This window comes from Physella acuta, unplaced genomic scaffold (genome assembly GCF_028476545.2).
Source record: "Physella acuta isolate Inbredline_101_S28 unplaced genomic scaffold, ASM2847654v3 ptg000440l, whole genome shotgun sequence".
Classification (NCBI taxonomy): Eukaryota; Metazoa; Mollusca; class Gastropoda; family Physidae; genus Physella; species Physella acuta.
Window position 1 is genome coordinate 39,423 of NW_026731959.1, and position 19,126 is coordinate 58,548.

The 19,126-nt window shown below is 35.0% G+C and overlaps 1 protein-coding gene across 1 annotated transcript; it reads left to right on the forward strand.

The window, feature by feature from the left end:
• Positions 1 to 4,170: 4,170 nt before the first annotated feature.
• Positions 4,171 to 6,743, forward strand: LOC131943080 (uncharacterized). Its single transcript, XM_059303091.1, has 3 exons — positions 4,171 to 4,289; positions 5,744 to 5,870; positions 6,585 to 6,743. Exons 1-3 carry the CDS (start codon positions 4,253 to 4,255, stop codon positions 6,733 to 6,735), a joined length of 315 nt encoding a protein of 104 aa, XP_059159074.1. The 5' UTR covers positions 4,171 to 4,252; the 3' UTR covers positions 6,736 to 6,743.
• The last annotated feature ends 12,383 nt before the right edge of the window (positions 6,744 to 19,126 follow it).

Genomic DNA, 19,126 nt, shown 5'->3' on the forward strand with positions numbered 1-19,126 from the left:
TTGTGTCTTTAGATTAATTAAATATAGAGCCGGAAGTTTTCCCAAAAGACACCTGCCCTAATAATCCGTTTCCCCATATGCAAATTTCACGAATGGACACTTGCCCAAATGCGAAAAATGCCCACGCCTAGTTAGACAAAAATAACATGTTACATTAAATAGACATAGTAACTTACTTTTTTTTATATTCCGTAGCTAGACTAACCTACATTTTAAAGGCTGTAGCTCTACTGGTGTAATATTGTAATACGTATATGCCAATTATCCTCAGAGTATCTTCCAATTTTCTTATCTTTATATCCTCCATTTACTCGTGCTATCTGGGCTTAACATTCTGTGCGAACGATTCACCTCACACAAAACAGTTGGCCAGACTTTTTCTAACATAAGAAGTAACATTCACAGTACAATGGGTTAAAGTCTGTAACAAGCAACATAATTTCGGACCCAACAGTTCATATTTCATCACTTCACACCTCATTAAATTATGATCCGATTGTTTGATAGGACACCATCATTAACCACACGTGCGAAAAAACACAATGCTGATCCTATGGTTAGGAGATGGAACAAATTGTTTGGAGGATAGTGTATACCACGTCTAACCATATAGTCTTGAGTCCGAACCCAGAACTGACGGTAAACTAAATTGTGTCAACCCAGCTGTATTGGGTACCTGACTTGTGTCCATCCAACTTTATTCGGTACCAGACTTGAGTCCACCCAGCTTCATTCAGTACCTGACTTGTTTCCACCTAGCTCTATTGCGTACCTAACTTGTGTCCACCTAGCTCTATAACGTACCTAACTTGTGTCCACCTAGCTATATTGTGTACCTAACTTGTGTCCACTTAGCTCTATTGTGTACCTAACTTGTGTCCACCTAGCTATATTGTGTACCTAACTTGTGTCCACCTAGCTCTATAACGTACCTAACTTGTGTCCACCTAGCTATATTGTGTACCTAACTTGTGTCCACCTAGCTATATTGTGTACATGACTTGTGTCCACCTAGCTCTATTGTGTACCTAACTTGTGTCCACCTAGCTCTATAACGTACCTAACTTGTGTCCACCTAGCTCTATTGTGTACCTAACTTGTGTCCACCTAGCTCTATAACGTACCTAACTTGTGTCCACCTAGCTATATTGTGTACCTAACTTGTGTCCACCTAGCTCTATTGCGTACCTAACTTGTGTCCACCTAGCTTATTTCGTACCTAACTTGTGTCCACCTAGCTCTATTGCGTACCTAACTTGTGTCCACCTAGCTCTATTGCGTACCTAACTTGTGTCCACCTAGCTTATTTCGTACCTAACTTGTGTCCACCTAGCTCTATTGCGTACCTAACTTGTGTCCACCTAGCTTATTTCGTACCTAACTTGTGTCCACCTAGCTTATTTCGTACCTAACTTGTGTCCACCTAGCTTATTTCGTACCTAACTTGTGTCCACCTAGCTTATTTCGTACCTAACTTGTGTCCACCTAGCTCTATTGCGTACCTAACTTGTGTCCACCTAGCTATATTGCGTACCTAACTTGTGTCCACCTAGCTCTATTGCGTACATGACTTGTGTCCACCTAGCTCTATTGCGTACATAACTTGTGTCCACCTAGCTCTATTGCGTACCTAACTTGTGTCCACCTAGCTCTATTGCGTACATGACTTGTGTCCACCTAGCTCTATTGCGTACATAACTTGTGTCCACCTAGCTCTATTGCGTACATGACTTGTGTCCACCTAGCTCTATTGCGTACATGACTTGTGTCCACCTAGCTCTATTGCGTACATGACTTGTGTCCACCTAGCTCTATTGCGTACCTAACTTGTGTCCACCTAGCTCTATTGCGTACCTAACTTGTGTCCACCTAGCTCTATTGCGTACATGACTTGTGTCCACCTAGCTCTATTGCGTACCTAACTTGTGTCCACCTAGCTCTATTGCGTACATGACTTGTGTCCACCTAGCTCTATTGCGTACATAACTTGTGTCCACCTAGCTCTATTGCGTACATGACTTGTGTCCACCTAGCTCTATTGCGTACCTAACTTGTGTCCACCTAGCTCTATTGCGTACCTAACTTGTGTCCACCTAGCTCTATTGCGTACATGACTTGTGTCCACCTAGCTATATTGTGTACCTAACTTGTGTCCACTTAGCTCTATTGTGTACCTAACTTGTGTCCACCTAGCTATATTGTGTACCTAACTTGTGTCCACCTAGCTCTATAACGTACCTAACTTGTGTCCACCTAGCTATATTGTGTACCTAACTTGTGTCCACCTAGCTATATTGTGTACATGACTTGTGTCCACCTAGCTCTATTGCGTACATAACTTGTGTCCACCTAGCTCTATTGCGTGCATGACTTGTGTCCAGCACGCTCTATTGGTTAATGACTTGAATGCCTGATTCGAGTTAGAAAAAAATAAAATCGGTTTGGCAAAGTTCTGACTACACTTATGTCAATGCACTTATAAATTTACAAATAATGCTACATAAAAACTTTATTTCCACTAAACAGATGCACGTCATCATATAATAATCCCGTATCCTTTTACTCGGGCAATTGGTTCCATTATCTAGCACCTGCTTACACTGAACTTTGAAAACCCTATAAAACGTATCACACGTGAATAGTCAAGACAACTTTTGGCCCAGCAGAAAGTTTACATTTGCTCAGCCTTTACTTCCAACATGTTGAAAGTTTGCCTGGTATTCATCGCTGTTGTAACACTGGCCGGTCGGTGATTTTAATTATTTTCAAACATTTCGTACTTTTTTCTGTGGTTTTAAGCTCGTATTTTTAAATATATTTTCTGTTGTATTTAACTAGACTTTTGATAATATTTCAGTGCTTTTCAACCGTTAAACGTTTTTTTTTTACTTTTTTGTGTCATCTTTAAAAATGTTCACATTGTTGATGGATTTCATCTTGAAATCTCTAATAAATTTTACTTTATTTATAATTTTAATTTGTTTTTCTTATTCTCAGCACTATTGTGTAAACGTATTTACTTTAATGTCAGTTAGCTGCTGTTTTTACAAGCTTTTATTTAACTTGCTTCCTCTGTATTTCTGTCTGTCCGTCGTCATAGATCGAAACGGGTGATCGAAATTGCGGGAACTTATAAATTAGTAAGCTGCCTACTGAAATTCCGCACCACTATAAGCGCCCTATCTTCACTGTTGACAATTTCTTAGACAATAATTTAAAATAAATAACTGTTATTCTCTGTTCAGTGTCTAAAGTAATTTTAAGTTTACAATACATTGAAAAAAATGTATCTAAAACAAAAATTAAGATTCTGTTACTTCTTTGTTAACCAGAGAGCCACGTGATCAAACGGCAAACCTGCTCGATTGAACAGATGTGTCCACTTCCCTTTGTTATTGATCGGCACAATCCTCTACCGACCCTCAATAACACATTGCTTGCTCCGGGATGCGCGTGAGTTATCGTTACTTCTTTTGACAGTTTATTTTTTAAATAAAATTATTATTAAGTTTATATGTAAGCATATATATTTATATATATATATATATATATATATATATATATATATATATATATATATATATATATATATATATATATATATATATATATATGTTGGGGGAGGAGGCACGATGGCCGTGCTTAAAGATAGGCGCTGTCCGTTCCAAAAGATATGCTTGAAAGAAACCCTGCTTATATTTTTATAGTTTTAAACCATACGAACCGACCCGCGGCATATCATACGCCGCTATTTAGTTGTTTTATTTTCTACTTTTTAGTAATTCATAATTTGTGAATTCGCCAGTACCAATGCTGCCACTGAAAATATTTGCTTTAAAACACTATCAATAGGTCGTTAAGAACGATACTACCCCCACCCTCCATTCCCCCAATCCCTACCCTACACCCCCTCCCCCACCCCCCGTGAAAGCAGCTTCCTCTTAGTTACCTCCCCTAAGTTTAAAATCATTTCAAACTAAATTATAGTGCTGACCAAACTATCGCCTCATATTGCCGAGGTCACAGAAACAGCTGAACTTCACTAGCCACATTGGCCGGCAGATTTGAAAGGGCACTTTACGTACTTTACTATGCCATGCTATGAGCATGGGCAGGTAATACACATTCCAGTTCTGACCTGCATCACGTGATTGATTTCAGCTTGCTGGGTGAGTATCGAACCTGTGTCGACACCAACATAGGCAGGTGTGACTACGACTACCAGACTGAGGAGACTCGGGCGAATTTAAGGATGGCAGCGATGGTGTGCAGCCACGCCGGAATACAAGGTAGGGTTTTTTTTTGGGTTGAGGGAGGGGGGGGGGGGTGAGGGAGGGGAGAGAGGGTAAGGGTCCCGTATTTATACATTAGCTTCAGAAATACAGATGTCATAACAGATTTTTAAAAATGTATAGTGATAACATTGTACTGAAACGTTAGGGTGGCGGCTAGGTCGGGCCGGTAAAGCTCATGGAGAAGTCGCCAATTCGAACCCCGGGTAGATGAGGCGCGATATCTGAGGACAACAACCAATCTAAAAGAGAAAGCGTCAAAATAAAACAACTGCTGACTTGTTCTAGTTGTGGAACCGAAAAAAAAGCAGGCTGAAATCGGAGTCTACAAGCTACTGACACTTATCACTTTGTTGCATTGTAATAAATGGCCTCAAATTTTATAATTAAGAAAGAATAAACCAAGAATAAATTACAAGGCAGCAGTTGTTTGATTTTAGAGTTGTCTCTCCTTGAAGAGTTGTCCCCAGCAATTGATCTTTATCTGACCGGGAGTTCGAACTCGAGAGTTTTCGTTTTAGTAACCATGATCTTTACAGCCGATTTCTTAACATGTTACGAAAACACAAGACTAAATAAAACAAAGTCTCGTTACAGCACTAATAGAAAGCGTAATAGTTACCAGCACTATCTTCACAAACACAGCCTACTCTAGATACGTAACACGGAGGTAAAACGCTAAATCCTACACCACATTGGCTTCTATACACAGACCTCAACTACACTAACCTGGTAGCATAGACATAGTGAATGAGGCAACCTAGCTACGCTGTCACACAACCTTTTATACCCGTACAAAAACAAACACAACCCGGACGATAACAGAGTAGCGACACAATTCACAACTTGAGGAGTGAACACTAAGAAATGGACTGGTTATGAAATACAAACATTCACCCTTTTCATTATCTTCAGTTCTTCCCTGGCTTTGGCATGGGGATCAGCTGAATTGATGTTCATTGATGGTATAGGGCTGGTAAGTAGGTCACCAACCAGTTCTACGGCTCAATAAAACCTGCATGAGCCATAGATCTGGTTGGTGACCTACTTACCAGCCCTATAGAAATAATGTATCTACTATTATTCTTCTATTTTAATTGCCGCTGCATATGTAAAGATGAGGTGTTACAATAAACATAAAAAAGTATAATGAAAAAAAATATTTTTAACGGGAGACATCCGATCAGAGTTTCGCCCACCCCCCCCGAAGAAAGTCTACCGCCCCCCCCCCCCCACCTCCCCTGAAAATTTCAAGTGCCCCCTGAGAAAAAAGTCTGGAAGAAACACTGCATTCGATTGTCTGTTATTCCCCTACCCCACATTCCGACCAACCTCACCATACTGTTTGACGATTTTAACATAATTTGTTGTCTAATATCCAATTGTAAGAAAATTTTAAATTCTTTGCTTTAATAACGACCGCATTTGACACTGTCACCTTGTATGTCCAGCCATTGACCAGCTCCACTGCCTTTCTGACCCGGAGAAGGCGCCTAATGTGCTTCACGGCCTCAGCAGATGCTGCTATCGAAATGTGTACCCGCACTATACCGAGACGAATGTTAATGTTTTATGCGGGTAAGATACAAACATTGTCACGAATTAGTTTAATTTAGTTGACTGGCATGTTTAGCTAAAATAGAAACAAAAAAATACAATGCTTGATGTTACTTTAAAATCTTAATTCCAATTTGAAATTTCATCATCCTTTCCGATTGCCCCCATGACACATGGGCAGGTGAAGTAGAGTTCACCTGTTAAAGGGTCCTGTGCATATGAAAGGATAGTGTGGTCAGCACTTTGTCCAGCCGCCTTTGCTTTACCGTACGTGAGTTAGGTACCCATCAGAGCTTAGTGGACTCGAGGACAGTAAGCTGACTTGAACCCGGGTTCAAAAGCAGCCGAGCTCTTAAGCAAAACTCACTTTACACACTAGTCGATCTATTCTCTCATTGACTTACGTACAGGTAAAAGCTTACGCTTATTTCATTTTCGCTTGTATTTAAATATGATTATTGTCTTTTTATAAAACAAAAATTGATCCAGATAATGTTAGTTTTAAATTTCTTAGATCCTAAAATTCAAATTTCTAAGTAATATATTTTTCTAGCTTTGAATGAATCTAATTGAATACAATTTAGCGTTATATTTTTTTCTTGAAATACAACTAAGCCTGAAATACATGTCTTTGAATAGGTGTGAACCTAATATTTATAAAATTATGTACTCGAAGGTAATTTCATGTAAACATGTCGAATGTACATAATATGTACATCTGTTTGTGTACGCCAGCAACATTGTAGGCGCCCAGCAATGCTTCAGGGATGCTGTACGAGAAGACTGTGGTCAGCCTGTTGAAGAGTTCTTGTCCAGAATAGCTTGGGAGTACTGCGGCTACGGGATACTGCATTCCGTCGAATGTGGGTCTGCCACTGTAGTCTAGCAGCAATAAATGGTAAGTAAAGAGCAAAGCACAATACATTTGATTGAAAATAGGTTCTATTTGTCGTGAGGTATGTACATTTTAGGTAAAATGTTCGGAGTTTGCGTTGATTTTGAAAATGTGTTGTAGTTTAGTTTATAATGCTGGCGTAGACATTATTTATCTTAATTTTTGTCAAAGCTATGCAAATGAATGTATTCGCCGTGTAACTCAGTTATGTTTCCCCGTAAAACAAAATGCGAACATCAATTATTTTGGAATCTAGACCATACAGATTTTTTAAATACAAAATGATTCCCTGATGTATGTTATAAATCACAATATGAGTTGTACATTTTGAGAGGGAGGGTATTTTTTGTTACACTGGAGGAGCAAGGGGGGCTATAAGGGTTGATTAGGGGCAGGGGCGATGAAGATGTAAGAACATTTCGAAATAATTATAAACCAGGGAGATTGTATATAAGTTGATATTGTTTTTTTGTGGTGGTGGAGGCGAAAAGTGTCACAATTTTAAAATATGTTCTCGATTGGCATACCAAGGTCGGGTGCCACCAGGTGCGAATAATTCAGCATGCTCACTTTGGTGCTACCCCTTCCCATACTTTTTCATTATTTTAAAAGTTTAACACAATATATGGACATTTATTTGATGTCACCCTCTAAATACTGTCACCTGGTGCGGACTGCAACCCCCACCCCCACCTTGTGACGCTACAGATGTGCACGATCCTCGTTTTTCACTACAATATAGAACAATCATAAATAAAATATCTGTAAAGTAAGCAGGCGTACATTAGTTCAAGACTGAAGATTTTTTTACATTCTAAAATAAGTTACCATTTTCAAACGTGTCGTATAAGGGGCAGATGAAGTAGAGTTGACGTTTTTCAGTCACACTCAGCTCATAATTGTATAAGGTGAATTACGCTAAGCTCAGCCGCCTTTACTGTCTAAAAAGTAAATGAAGTACCCTCTGGAAATGAGTGGGTTTAGGAACTTAACATAATGAAGCTTTTAATACAAGCTCCAGAATTTTGGGTTAGCAGTCACAAACTCGAAATTCATTAACAAATATATTTAAAAGCCTACTTTGATAGTATTTTTTATGAATTATTAGAAATATGTAATAATATGTATATAATAATATGTATTTATATTTTCTCATTATTTTCAGATTTCCAACATAGAAAATACTTTTAACTTATTTAGTAATTCACAAAAATAAGTTTTAAAAAAATAAAGCAATCATAAACCTATATCTTTGTGTTTATTATTTTATTATTTTTTTCGTTGATGTAGGTAAACTATTTTAAGCTTACGTAGAAATATAGAAATTTAACCCTAAGGTTGAACTAAATTTTGTATTATTTGATATTACAGGGAAATGAATAGGCTGCATATATCCAATGTCACAGAAGCGTCAACAATCTTATATTAGTATTGGATAATTTTCGCCAAGTAAACCTCACCCTAAGAAATATTTCTGTAGAGGCCTCCTAGATCTTACATCAACAGCTTTTATAAGTTATAGCATGAGTTTAAAGTTTCTGGTAAAGTTTTCGGCGCATGCAACTGTTTATTTCGAATGTCTAGCACCTGACACAAACTTTGCACGTTGATAAGGCAAAGCAGATTCGTTGATCTAGAGACAATTATATTTTCAACCAGTTCTAACAAAACGAGATTTTGGTAGAACGATTTCCAACTTACAATTGTACAAAGTTGCAATGATCCTTTCCTCCTTTCAAGCATTACGATTGTTTCAGTAACTATTATTGTAATTATGGCATCACACACATACTATTGATTAATAACGGCAAAAGTGATTGAATATTATTTTGATATATTTTGTTGAACGGGGCAACATGTGTACATAGTTGGATATAAGCAGTTGAGTTTTTAGTTGTTTTTTTTAATTTGTCCTAATTTGTTTTATTTGTTGGTGGTTTTATTCATGAACAGAGTGCATCTATACAACCGGCTAAACTTCACAATCTATTCGCAATATGCTGAATAATTTTGCATTACAGGCATCGCGTTTTGACAACCCACCTCCCGTCATTTCGTTAAAAACCAGGGTTAAATTCCAGACACATTGGTAATTTTAAGTGTCTTTGACTGACAATCCATTAAGACGTCAATACAGAAACACCCCGGTTAAGTGATTGATAAAACCAGTATAGAAAATAAATGCATTTATAAGTAATGAAGACATATTAAATCATGTTTTTCGAATTTACATTTTTCTGAATTTACATTGAAAATTGCACATTGAATAAAAAAGGATTATAAATAAAACTAATTCAAATCACGAACGAGTATTCTTTTTAAAATATAGTCATGTTCTTTAGTGGTTTTGCTTTTTCATGAGTCTAAATCATGTTTTTATGATGCATTTTATTTTTTTCCACAACAACCATACATTAAAATATACACATAGTGCGCATGCTTTTTTTTAGAACTAGAGCACATTTAAACATTTAAATCCGCGCCACTGCGATTTCTACTGCACTAAGCTTTTGATTATTATGTTTACTGATGTTTTCTATTTAGTGACAATTTACGTATTACACAACACAGTTGACATTGTTTGCCACATTCAAAAGACTTGGGTTAATATAGCAATAAAACTAAACAAAAGCGATGCGGCACGTGTATTTCAGTGTTTCTTCCAGACTTTTTTCTCCGGGTGGAGGGGGGGGGGGGGTGCACCTGAAATTTTCAGAAGGGGGGGGGGGGGGCGGTAGACTTTCTTCGGGGGGGGGGGGTCCGGACACTGTTAAAAGTATATATTTTTTATATACATTTCTTTACGTTCGGGGGGGGGGGGGAGGGGGTGGTAGACTTTCTTCGGGGGGAGGGGGGCTTCGCCTGGAAGAAACTCTGGTGTATTTATATTATGTACTAGATACAATGGCTCCCAAGAAGTTAGACCAGATGCCACCGCTCCTTTTTGTCATACATAAAACACATTTAAAAAAAAAAAGCTTTCAAATTACCTGTAAAAAATATTGATTCTTAAAATATTCAATTTAATATTTTTCAAATTTATATTATTTGTTTTGTTATAAAAGCTGTTAATGCAGGATCCTTAAAAAAAGAGACATAATTAGATTAGGGAATACGTTTCAGTAAACAAATAAATAACCATTGTTAACTTATATTATTTTGTTATACATATTTAATTTTGTCATTTTGTTTCGTAGCTTTTGCTTCTACTACTATTAGACTAATTTAATACAAATATGTGTGATATTTCATTATAATTAAGGTTAGCCTATTGCAATGCAATCACGGGCGGAACTACAGTGCCGCCAGACCCCGCAATGCGGGGGGGGGGGGGGGGGATGGCACGCCACTTAGGGGCCCACAGCCGACCATAATAAAATTGTTATGGTTAAAAATTGTTTTGAATTTTCTGGCATTTTTGACTTGATGGATATTTTGTAAAAAAGATTACCGTAGCTGCGGTTAGATTATCTTTATTCTATAGACACCGTCACACGCTGTTGTATATTCTTTTTCCCTTTGTTTTTAAACCATTGTGAAAGCCGAGTCCTCTTTCTCCTACAATCAAACTTATCATAGATAAGCAAACGTTCAAACCACTTCCAAGACTTATTTCCCTTTTTTTAAAAATAGTGCTCATAAGCTCCTTTTAATAGATTCGTACTAAACAAATTAAAAATTAATTATTAATTAAGCAATTATTTCTCTTAATTATCTTTTTTTATAAAGTACGTACTAAAGAATGACAATGTATAAATGTATAAAAAGGAAATGTATTTAAAATTAATAATATAAATACAAAAAACAAAAATAAACATAACACGAGACACCATTCAGTGGCGGAACTAGAAAAAATAGGGCCACGCCGCAAAAATATTTTTAGCCCCCCCCTATATTTATATATATATATATATATATATGTATATATATATATATATATACATATACATATATATACATATATATATATATATATACATGTATATATATATATATATATATATATATATATATATATATATATATATATATATATATATATATATATATATACATATATATATATATATATATATAAATAATAAAAAAAAAATACAGTTTTTTTTTTCAAAACTTGAACAGCAATGAGAATCCTATGTTCGTATTTTGTGTTTGTATTTAAATATATATATATATATATTTAAATACAAACACAAAATACGAACATAGGATTCTCATTGCTGTTCAAGTTTTGAAAAAAAAAACTGTATTTTTTTTCAATTAATAAAAATTAATCCAACATGTTATGTGTCTAAGTACATTAGTCTGTTTTAAAAACTCTAGTTTATTTTATTTCTGCTTTCACACTTCCAAACCCCTAGTCGGTCAAAAGAATATAAAACATGAAAGCTTTGTATAAGTAATGGTGTCTCGTGCTATGTTTATTTTTTATGGTTTTTTTTTGTATTTATTTATTAATTTTAATATCATTTCCTTTTCATACAATGTCATTCTTTAGTACGTACTTTATAAAAAAAAATAATAAAGAGAAGTAATTACTTTTTAATTTGTTTAGTGCAAATCTATTAAAAGAAGCTTATGAGCACCCCTATTTGACTATTTAAAAAAGGGAAATAAGTCGTGGAAGTGGTTTGAACGTTTACTTATCTTTGATAAGTTTAATTGTAGGAGAAAGAAAAAGAATATACTAGAGCGTGGGGTGGTGTCTATAGAATAAAGATAATCCAACCGCAGCTATTGTAATCTTTTTACAAAACAAACATCAAGTTAAAAATGCAAGAAAATCATTTTTTTAACCATTAAAAATTTATTATGGTCGGCTGTGGGCCCCTAAATGGCGTGCCCCCCCCCCCCCCTGCTTGTTTCAAAACCCGAACATATATATATATATATATATATATATATATATATATATATATATATATATATATATATATATATATATATGGGAAGAGGCCTAAACATTTTTTTGCGGGGTGGCCCTTTTTTTCTTGTTCCGCCACTGAATGCAGTACGTCTTTGTTACCAAGTGAAAACAAGAAAGAAACCACATTTTGTTTTACATTTTTTGCTTAATTTTCGAAAGTACTATGACCATCAAATACGTCCCAGTTTTAATTAAGTGCAATACGATCAAATCCAGCCTTAATAGACACATGTACTAAATAAAAACGCACGAGAGATTTTATAATATCTAATAGACCGACCGTCGAGACAGCTACAGTTGAGAGAAGAATAGATGTTGTTTAGATTACCTTAATTATTTTGTACATACGTTAGGCATGTTTTAGCCGAATAACTTTGTTTAGGTGAATGCAAAAATGTATCACTCTTTTTTGTTTCAAATCCCCCTTTGAAATATCATTAAATTGGATAATCCCAAAGGCATTTTTTAGCAATTCTATTTACCCTGATAATTTGAAGAAGGCTCTTATTTTAGAGCGATGCCACTGACATAATCAGTTATCATCTCAATTAAAATATTAAAATAAAAGTCGAAAATCTCTTATAACATAACAATTTTAGTTTATATGTACACATTGCCAGAAGAAAAGATCGTAAAAGTTAGAGTTAATATTACCTTTAGCGTTTAACTACGTTTTCAAGATTTCAATCATATTACATTTTAGTTTAACATAATGATACAATATTTTCTCTCACTAGATGTGAATGCAATAAAAACTTAGTTTTTTTCACGTATCTGTATATGCGGCGACTAGTCTAGGTTGAATGGCTTGTTTGGATGACTCCAGTTTCAACCGATTGCTGATGGTTATCGCAACAAACATTTCATGACACGCAGGATAAACGCTGACACGTGTTGTTCTTAAGTGGTGTGACGTCAAGACTAGAGTCATCATTTATAGATCAGGGTGACCCGTCAAAAGAGCGCACGACAAAAGAGCGCCGACATAAGAGCGCAGACAAAAGAGCGCCGACATAAGAGCGCCGACATAAGAGCGCACTAATTTGCCGACAAAAGAGCGCCGACATAAGAGCGCAAACTAAAGATCGAAAAACCATATTTAATAAATAGGAACAAGAAAATTAACTCAGATAAGAAGGCATTGTTTGTTGTTAACTCTTTATTGTTTCATTAAAAAAACGAATTATTCAGTTTCTTAAACTAAAACCTGGTATTGACGATTGATATTATTCGTTGTTCCGAACATCATCCTTTTGTAAATGTCAGTCCCACAATCCCAAAAGACGAAATTTTGTCCTCTTGTTGTCGTCTGAAGAGGTTCAGGAATTTTTATCTATAATATATATAGAATATATATTCTATCAGGAATTGTTATCCCTGCAACGTTCTGTGGATTTGGGTATGGCAGCTGCTTGTGTTTTCTCTGTCTTTCTATTGCACGTTGTGAAGCGACGTATGCCGGAAAATGAGGTGCTACTTCCATCGAAATTCCTGCTCTTTGCTGGTTGTATAAACTGCCTTGATTTTTCCACCCCTTCTACTGCCCGTTTTCGTATAGCCGAAACAACTTTCGCTGCTTCAATTTCAGCCGGATCAGCAGCGTGATAGTGTTTCGATAATGTCAGAACAACATCGTTCAGCATTTTCATCCGTCCTCGGTAGCAATATATTTCTTGAAGCATCTTTATGTCGTATTTCCATCAGCATTTGCTCTGTCCTTTCGATATCTGTAGCCTTCGACCTATATAACAACCTTCCCTTTCTGTGATTCGATCTTCTCCATGTTACTTGGGTTAGAACTATTTTCAAACTGCATTAATAACATATTAAACATAATATATAAATAAACACATGTCGTTTTATGGTACCGCCGATTGTTTGATTAAAACAAGTGTTAACCATGTCATATTCGTTAGCATACAACATGTGTTTTTTTAATTGACTGCACTCTTATGTCGGCGCTCTTTTGTCTGCGCTCTTATGTCGGCGCTCTTATGTCGGCGCTCTTTTGTCTGCGCTCTTATGTCGGCGCTCTTTTGTCGTGCGCTCTTTTGACGGGGTGCCATAGATCAGTTTCCAGCAGGTTATTTTTTTTTACTTAGGCGTCCACTTACATTAGTTGTTTTTTTTTAAACTTTGAAGTTTAACAACACAAGAAATGTGACAGTATTTGTCTGTTGAATGAAGTAACGAATATTTTCAGAATGAATTGCCAAATAGTTTATACGATATAACAAGACTTACACAATAGCTTAAAATCCTTTGATAGAAAAGATCAATAGTCGAAGCCAATGTAGTGTCAACGTCATTTTGAACGAGTGACTGAACAGTGGAAAATATAACGTTAAAAAACGTAATGATAACAAGCTTTTGTATGCCATTGAAATTAAAAAAATAAAACAAATTTGGTTTCTTTAATAAAAGCTTTGTAACAGATCTCAATGAAAAACCAACAATTTTATTAAAGAAGGCAAATTGTTTTTATTTTATTATTTTCTGACATTTAAAACATGGTATTATAACGCTTTTATATTCGTCTAATCCTAACCCCATTTACTTTTCCTATCTGGATGAACACTCAGTGTAAACAATTCACCAATACAACTCACACAAAACAACCGATGGACGTATTTTTTTTAGACATAAAAAGTAAAATGTACAATACACTTGGTGTAGCCTGTTATAAACAACACATAATCTTAACCAATAGTTCACATTTCATCATTGTATAGCTCATTATATTATTGCCCAAATGATTGCTTGCCCCACCATCATTATCCACAGATGCGACAAAAACAAGCCCATCATAATATGGTCAGTCGATGGAACAGATAGTTCGGATTACAGAGCACACACATTCTAACCAGAAAGTCTCGAGTTTGAATCCTGGCTCGACTCCAAACCCAGAATCAACCCAGCCCTAAGGGGTACCTGTCATGTTAAGGAAAAACAAAGCGTTTGGGCAAAATACAGATTACACTTACATCATTGTACTTACAAACGATGCCACATACAAACCTTATTCCAACTAAACAGATGCACGTCATCATATAATTATCCAGTATCCTTTTACTCGGGCAATTGGTTCCATTATCTAACACCTGTTTATACTGAACTTTGGAAACCCTATAAAACGTTTCACACGTGAATAGTCCAGACAACTTTTGGCCCAGCAGAAAGTTTACATTCGCTCAGCCTTTACGTCCAACATGTTGAAAGTTTGCCTGATATTCGTCGCCGTTGTAATTCTGGCCGGTAAGTGGTTTGTCAATGAATTTCAATTGTCAACATTTTATACTGTACAGCTTACTGTAAAAAAAAAAAAAATTCTTTTTCGATGGTTTTCATATTGAAACTTGCAAAAATAAATATTCAATTTGCATTCATTTTTATTTATGGCTCATGCAGGTTTTATTGAGCCGTAGAACTGGTTGGTGACCTACTTACCAACCCTAAAATTAAATGTGTTGAGGGGATCCCTTCGAACATTAAAAAAAAAAAAGTAGAACATTAAATTCTATGAACTGGCATCTTAAATAAAATCAAAATTAAAACTTTATTTTTTATCAGAGAGCCAAGAGGTCATAATACAAGAAATCTGCTCGGTTATACAGACATGTATTTTTCCCTTCGATATTGATCTACAAAATCCTCTACTGACCCTCAATAACACATTGCTGGCTCCGGGATGCGCGTGAGTTGTTGTTCTGTTTCTCTTTCTGTATATATATATATATATATATATATATATATATATATATATATATATATATATATATATATATATATATATATATATATATATATGTATATATATATATATATATATATATATATATATATATATATATATATATATATATATATATATATATATATATACGCTGACATAGATGGGGAAAAGGCACTCTCGCTCGGGATAAATGCCTGAAAGAAACTGTATATATTGACATAGTATTGTTTGTAACCATGTAAAACATATATCAATGGCACGCTCAGAGCCCAGGCAACAATAAGTATTTCGGCTCATGGTTGACCTGCATCACGTGATCACATGGTTTACCGGCATCACGTTATCGCATGGTGATCACGTAGTTGACCTGAATCACGTGATCGGTTTCAGCGCCCTGGATGAATATCGAACCTGCGTCGACGACAAGGTTGGCAGCTGTGACGACAGCTTCCAGTCGCAGTTTATTCTGTCGTATATCCGGATGTCCACGATGGTCTGTGACGACGCCGGGAGACAGGGTAGGTACTGGGGGGGGGGGGGGTTGTGGAGGTAAAACAGATGGGGGGATCGCGTATTGATAATGTCGATTTTATAAAGTTTTATTTCAGAATTTGCTACCATAAAATGTTTCTTTAACTGAAACTCAAATAGCTTATTATTTTCTTACAATAATCAACCCGATAATTTGTAAGTTCGTGAAGACAAGCTTTATAACCGCATATTGTTTACATTTCAAACTGTAGTCTGTTTTTTTAGTAATATTGAGATTAACAAGTAAATAAATAATACACACATATCGGGAGCATAGGAACATTTGGTAGGGATCACAGTAAAATTACAGTAAAAACATAGAGGTTAGGCTGATATGTAAGATCGGGGTTGGGAAAGTTTGGGGGTCCATTATCTCATAGAGAGTCCTAGGTCATTGATGTCTGTTGATCAAGCAATTAAAGAAAATATACACGGACTTCGTGTTGTTTTTTTGTGAAACACTCAAGTTTTGTAAGCCGTCCTTAACTCTCTTCCCCAACAAGCTACCCTTATGTTTGATTAACCGGTATAAGAATAGTATCTGTATTAGATTTCTTCTATTGTAATCTTTACAGTAATGTCCAAAACGTGGTTTCAAGAAATATTAAATTATAATGAATAGATTTTTTTTTTTAACCGACACATTTTTGGCTGTCATTTGCCACCCACCCCCTCCCTCCCCTCATTACTGTCATCTATTCTAATTTATGTTGTCTACTACAAAGTCATAAAGAGAGTCAAAGTCCTTTGTTCTAATATTAACGGCTGATTACATTGTATATCCAGCCATCGAACAGCTCTACTGTCTGTCTGAGCCGGAGAATTTGCTTCGTGTTCTTGGAAACCTCAACAGCTGCTGTAATCAAAATGTATACCCTGACCACTTAGAGACAGATGTTAATGCAACGTGCAAGTAAGACACAAGCATTGCCATGATTTCTGTGGGGGTTAATTAGTTCTAAAATATGAAAATATGATATTGAGCTTGCTTTAAAATTTCAATTCGTAATAAAAATTTAACGCGAGTGAATTTATCTCCCTTTTATACACAAACTAGGCATTTCGATTGCATATAACCCTATAGGCCTATACAAATTTCGTTTGTAATTAACTTTAATAAAAATAAATATTGACCCTAATAATGCTAGTTCTAAAGGTCTTGAAAACTAAAATTCTTAAAGGTCTTTGATTATCAACTTTTTTTTATGCATAAATGAATATTATTAGTTAGCGTAAAATTCAATTCTTTAAATATAACTTAGCTTGAAATGTATATCTTTAAATACATCTTAGCATAAAATGTATAAGATTACGTATTTTGAGAGTATTTAGTATTTTAATTATGTCTTAACTGTATATAACGTGTACAAATGTCCGTACCCCAGCAACATTGTAGGCGCCCAGCAATGCTTCAGGGATGCTGTACGAGAAGACTGTGGTCAGTCTGTTGAAGAGTTCTTGTCCAGAATAGCTTGGGAGTACTGCGGCTACGGGTTACTGCACGCCCTTGATTGTGATCAAACCACTGAGGACTGATTCCCATACAAAGTTTTATGAAGCTCACAACGATACATACGTCAATAGGTTATAGGCCTACTTAGTCGTGGATTTTGGACTTTGTGTGTACCTTGTTTTGAGTTTGAATTTGGTTATTAAAATAAATGTTACTCTTTTTTTTTTAAAGAACAGCCTTAGAATATGTTTATTTTATTTATTTAGCAAAATCATTTCATTGACAATATTTACCAATTTACACAAATTTATTCCCCGTAATACAATATAATAATTTTAATTGTATGACTGATAAGCAACAATGAATTTCTCGAATGAAATACAGAGATTTCACAATGTATTTTATAATTTACACTATATTGAGTACTTCGGGGTAGGAGGTATATTTTGGGCGGGATAAAAGGTAGAGCGTTAGTAATGTTTTTTAGGAACATCTAAACAATATTGACTTTTGGACAATTTATATAACCTGATATGATACGGTTCAGGGGTCGGCAACCTTTTGAGACGGTGAGCCAAAAGTTAGAATTTACAAAATCTCCCAGTTTTTAAAAAGCCACTAACAATTTTATTTTCAATATTATGGTATTTGAGTAGGATTAGGAAAATGCATTTAAAATAATAATATTTATTCATATAAAAACATAACTAGTTTAGATGATAAAATTTAAGTTTGAAGATAGGATATATTTTGTTTCAAAAATTTCTGAAGCCAACATTGTGTACATTTAGGAACCTGAAGATATTTTTGTTTTGTGAGGTCAAATTCTCGAAACGTAAGTGGGAGACATTTTTATTTTTGTAAGCAAACTAGCCTAATAGAAAACCATAGTTGTATTGTGCAGGTTTTATTAATGTAGTGAATATTCAAGTAGCCATATTCTTATGATATTGTTTGTTACAGTGTTGATAGTAGTAGGCCTATTTTGGCTGGGTTTTTTAGCGTTGGTTTTTTTAGCAGCTTTTATCGATTTTTTTAGCAATTTTTTAAGTCATATTTTTCTTATTTTTTTTTAGTTATGTTTTTTTTTAAATTTAATTTTTGTTGAGTTTTGATCTTTTAGTTTAAATTTTTAGGCGGTTTTCTAAAGATCAAATAATATATATAGTAGTTACTCTTGACATTGATTTTTTATTTACCTAGTCTAGTTTAGTTTGGTTTGTTCCAACGAAGGCGCACAGATGAGTGAATAAGATTACCTCTCGTTTCTCCCCTTAGATATTTTCGCACAAAGCATAATAAAGTATTTTAGCTAGCTCTACTAGGATAATAAAATCAAATTATATAATTATAGACTATCCTTACCCAATTTAGAAGCTAATAACTAAAAAACTTTGTCACTCGAGTTAAATTAATGCACACTGACTCATAAAATACGCCTACTGAATAAAAAAAAACACAATTACCATTGAAAATATTCGAGGGAAAACGTGCACTTCGGTAGTGGAAAGTCTGGAACCACTGCCAGGGGGATGGTCACAGCACAGTTTTGGAGCTGGGCCATGTGTCGGCTGTGTGTATAAGCTCTACTCAACCAATTCGTAGTGTTTTGATCTTGTTTAAAGTTGTTTTTATAGTATAATATTATACATATATATATATATATATATATATATATATATATATATATATATATATATATATATATATATATATATAATGAAAAAAATATATAATT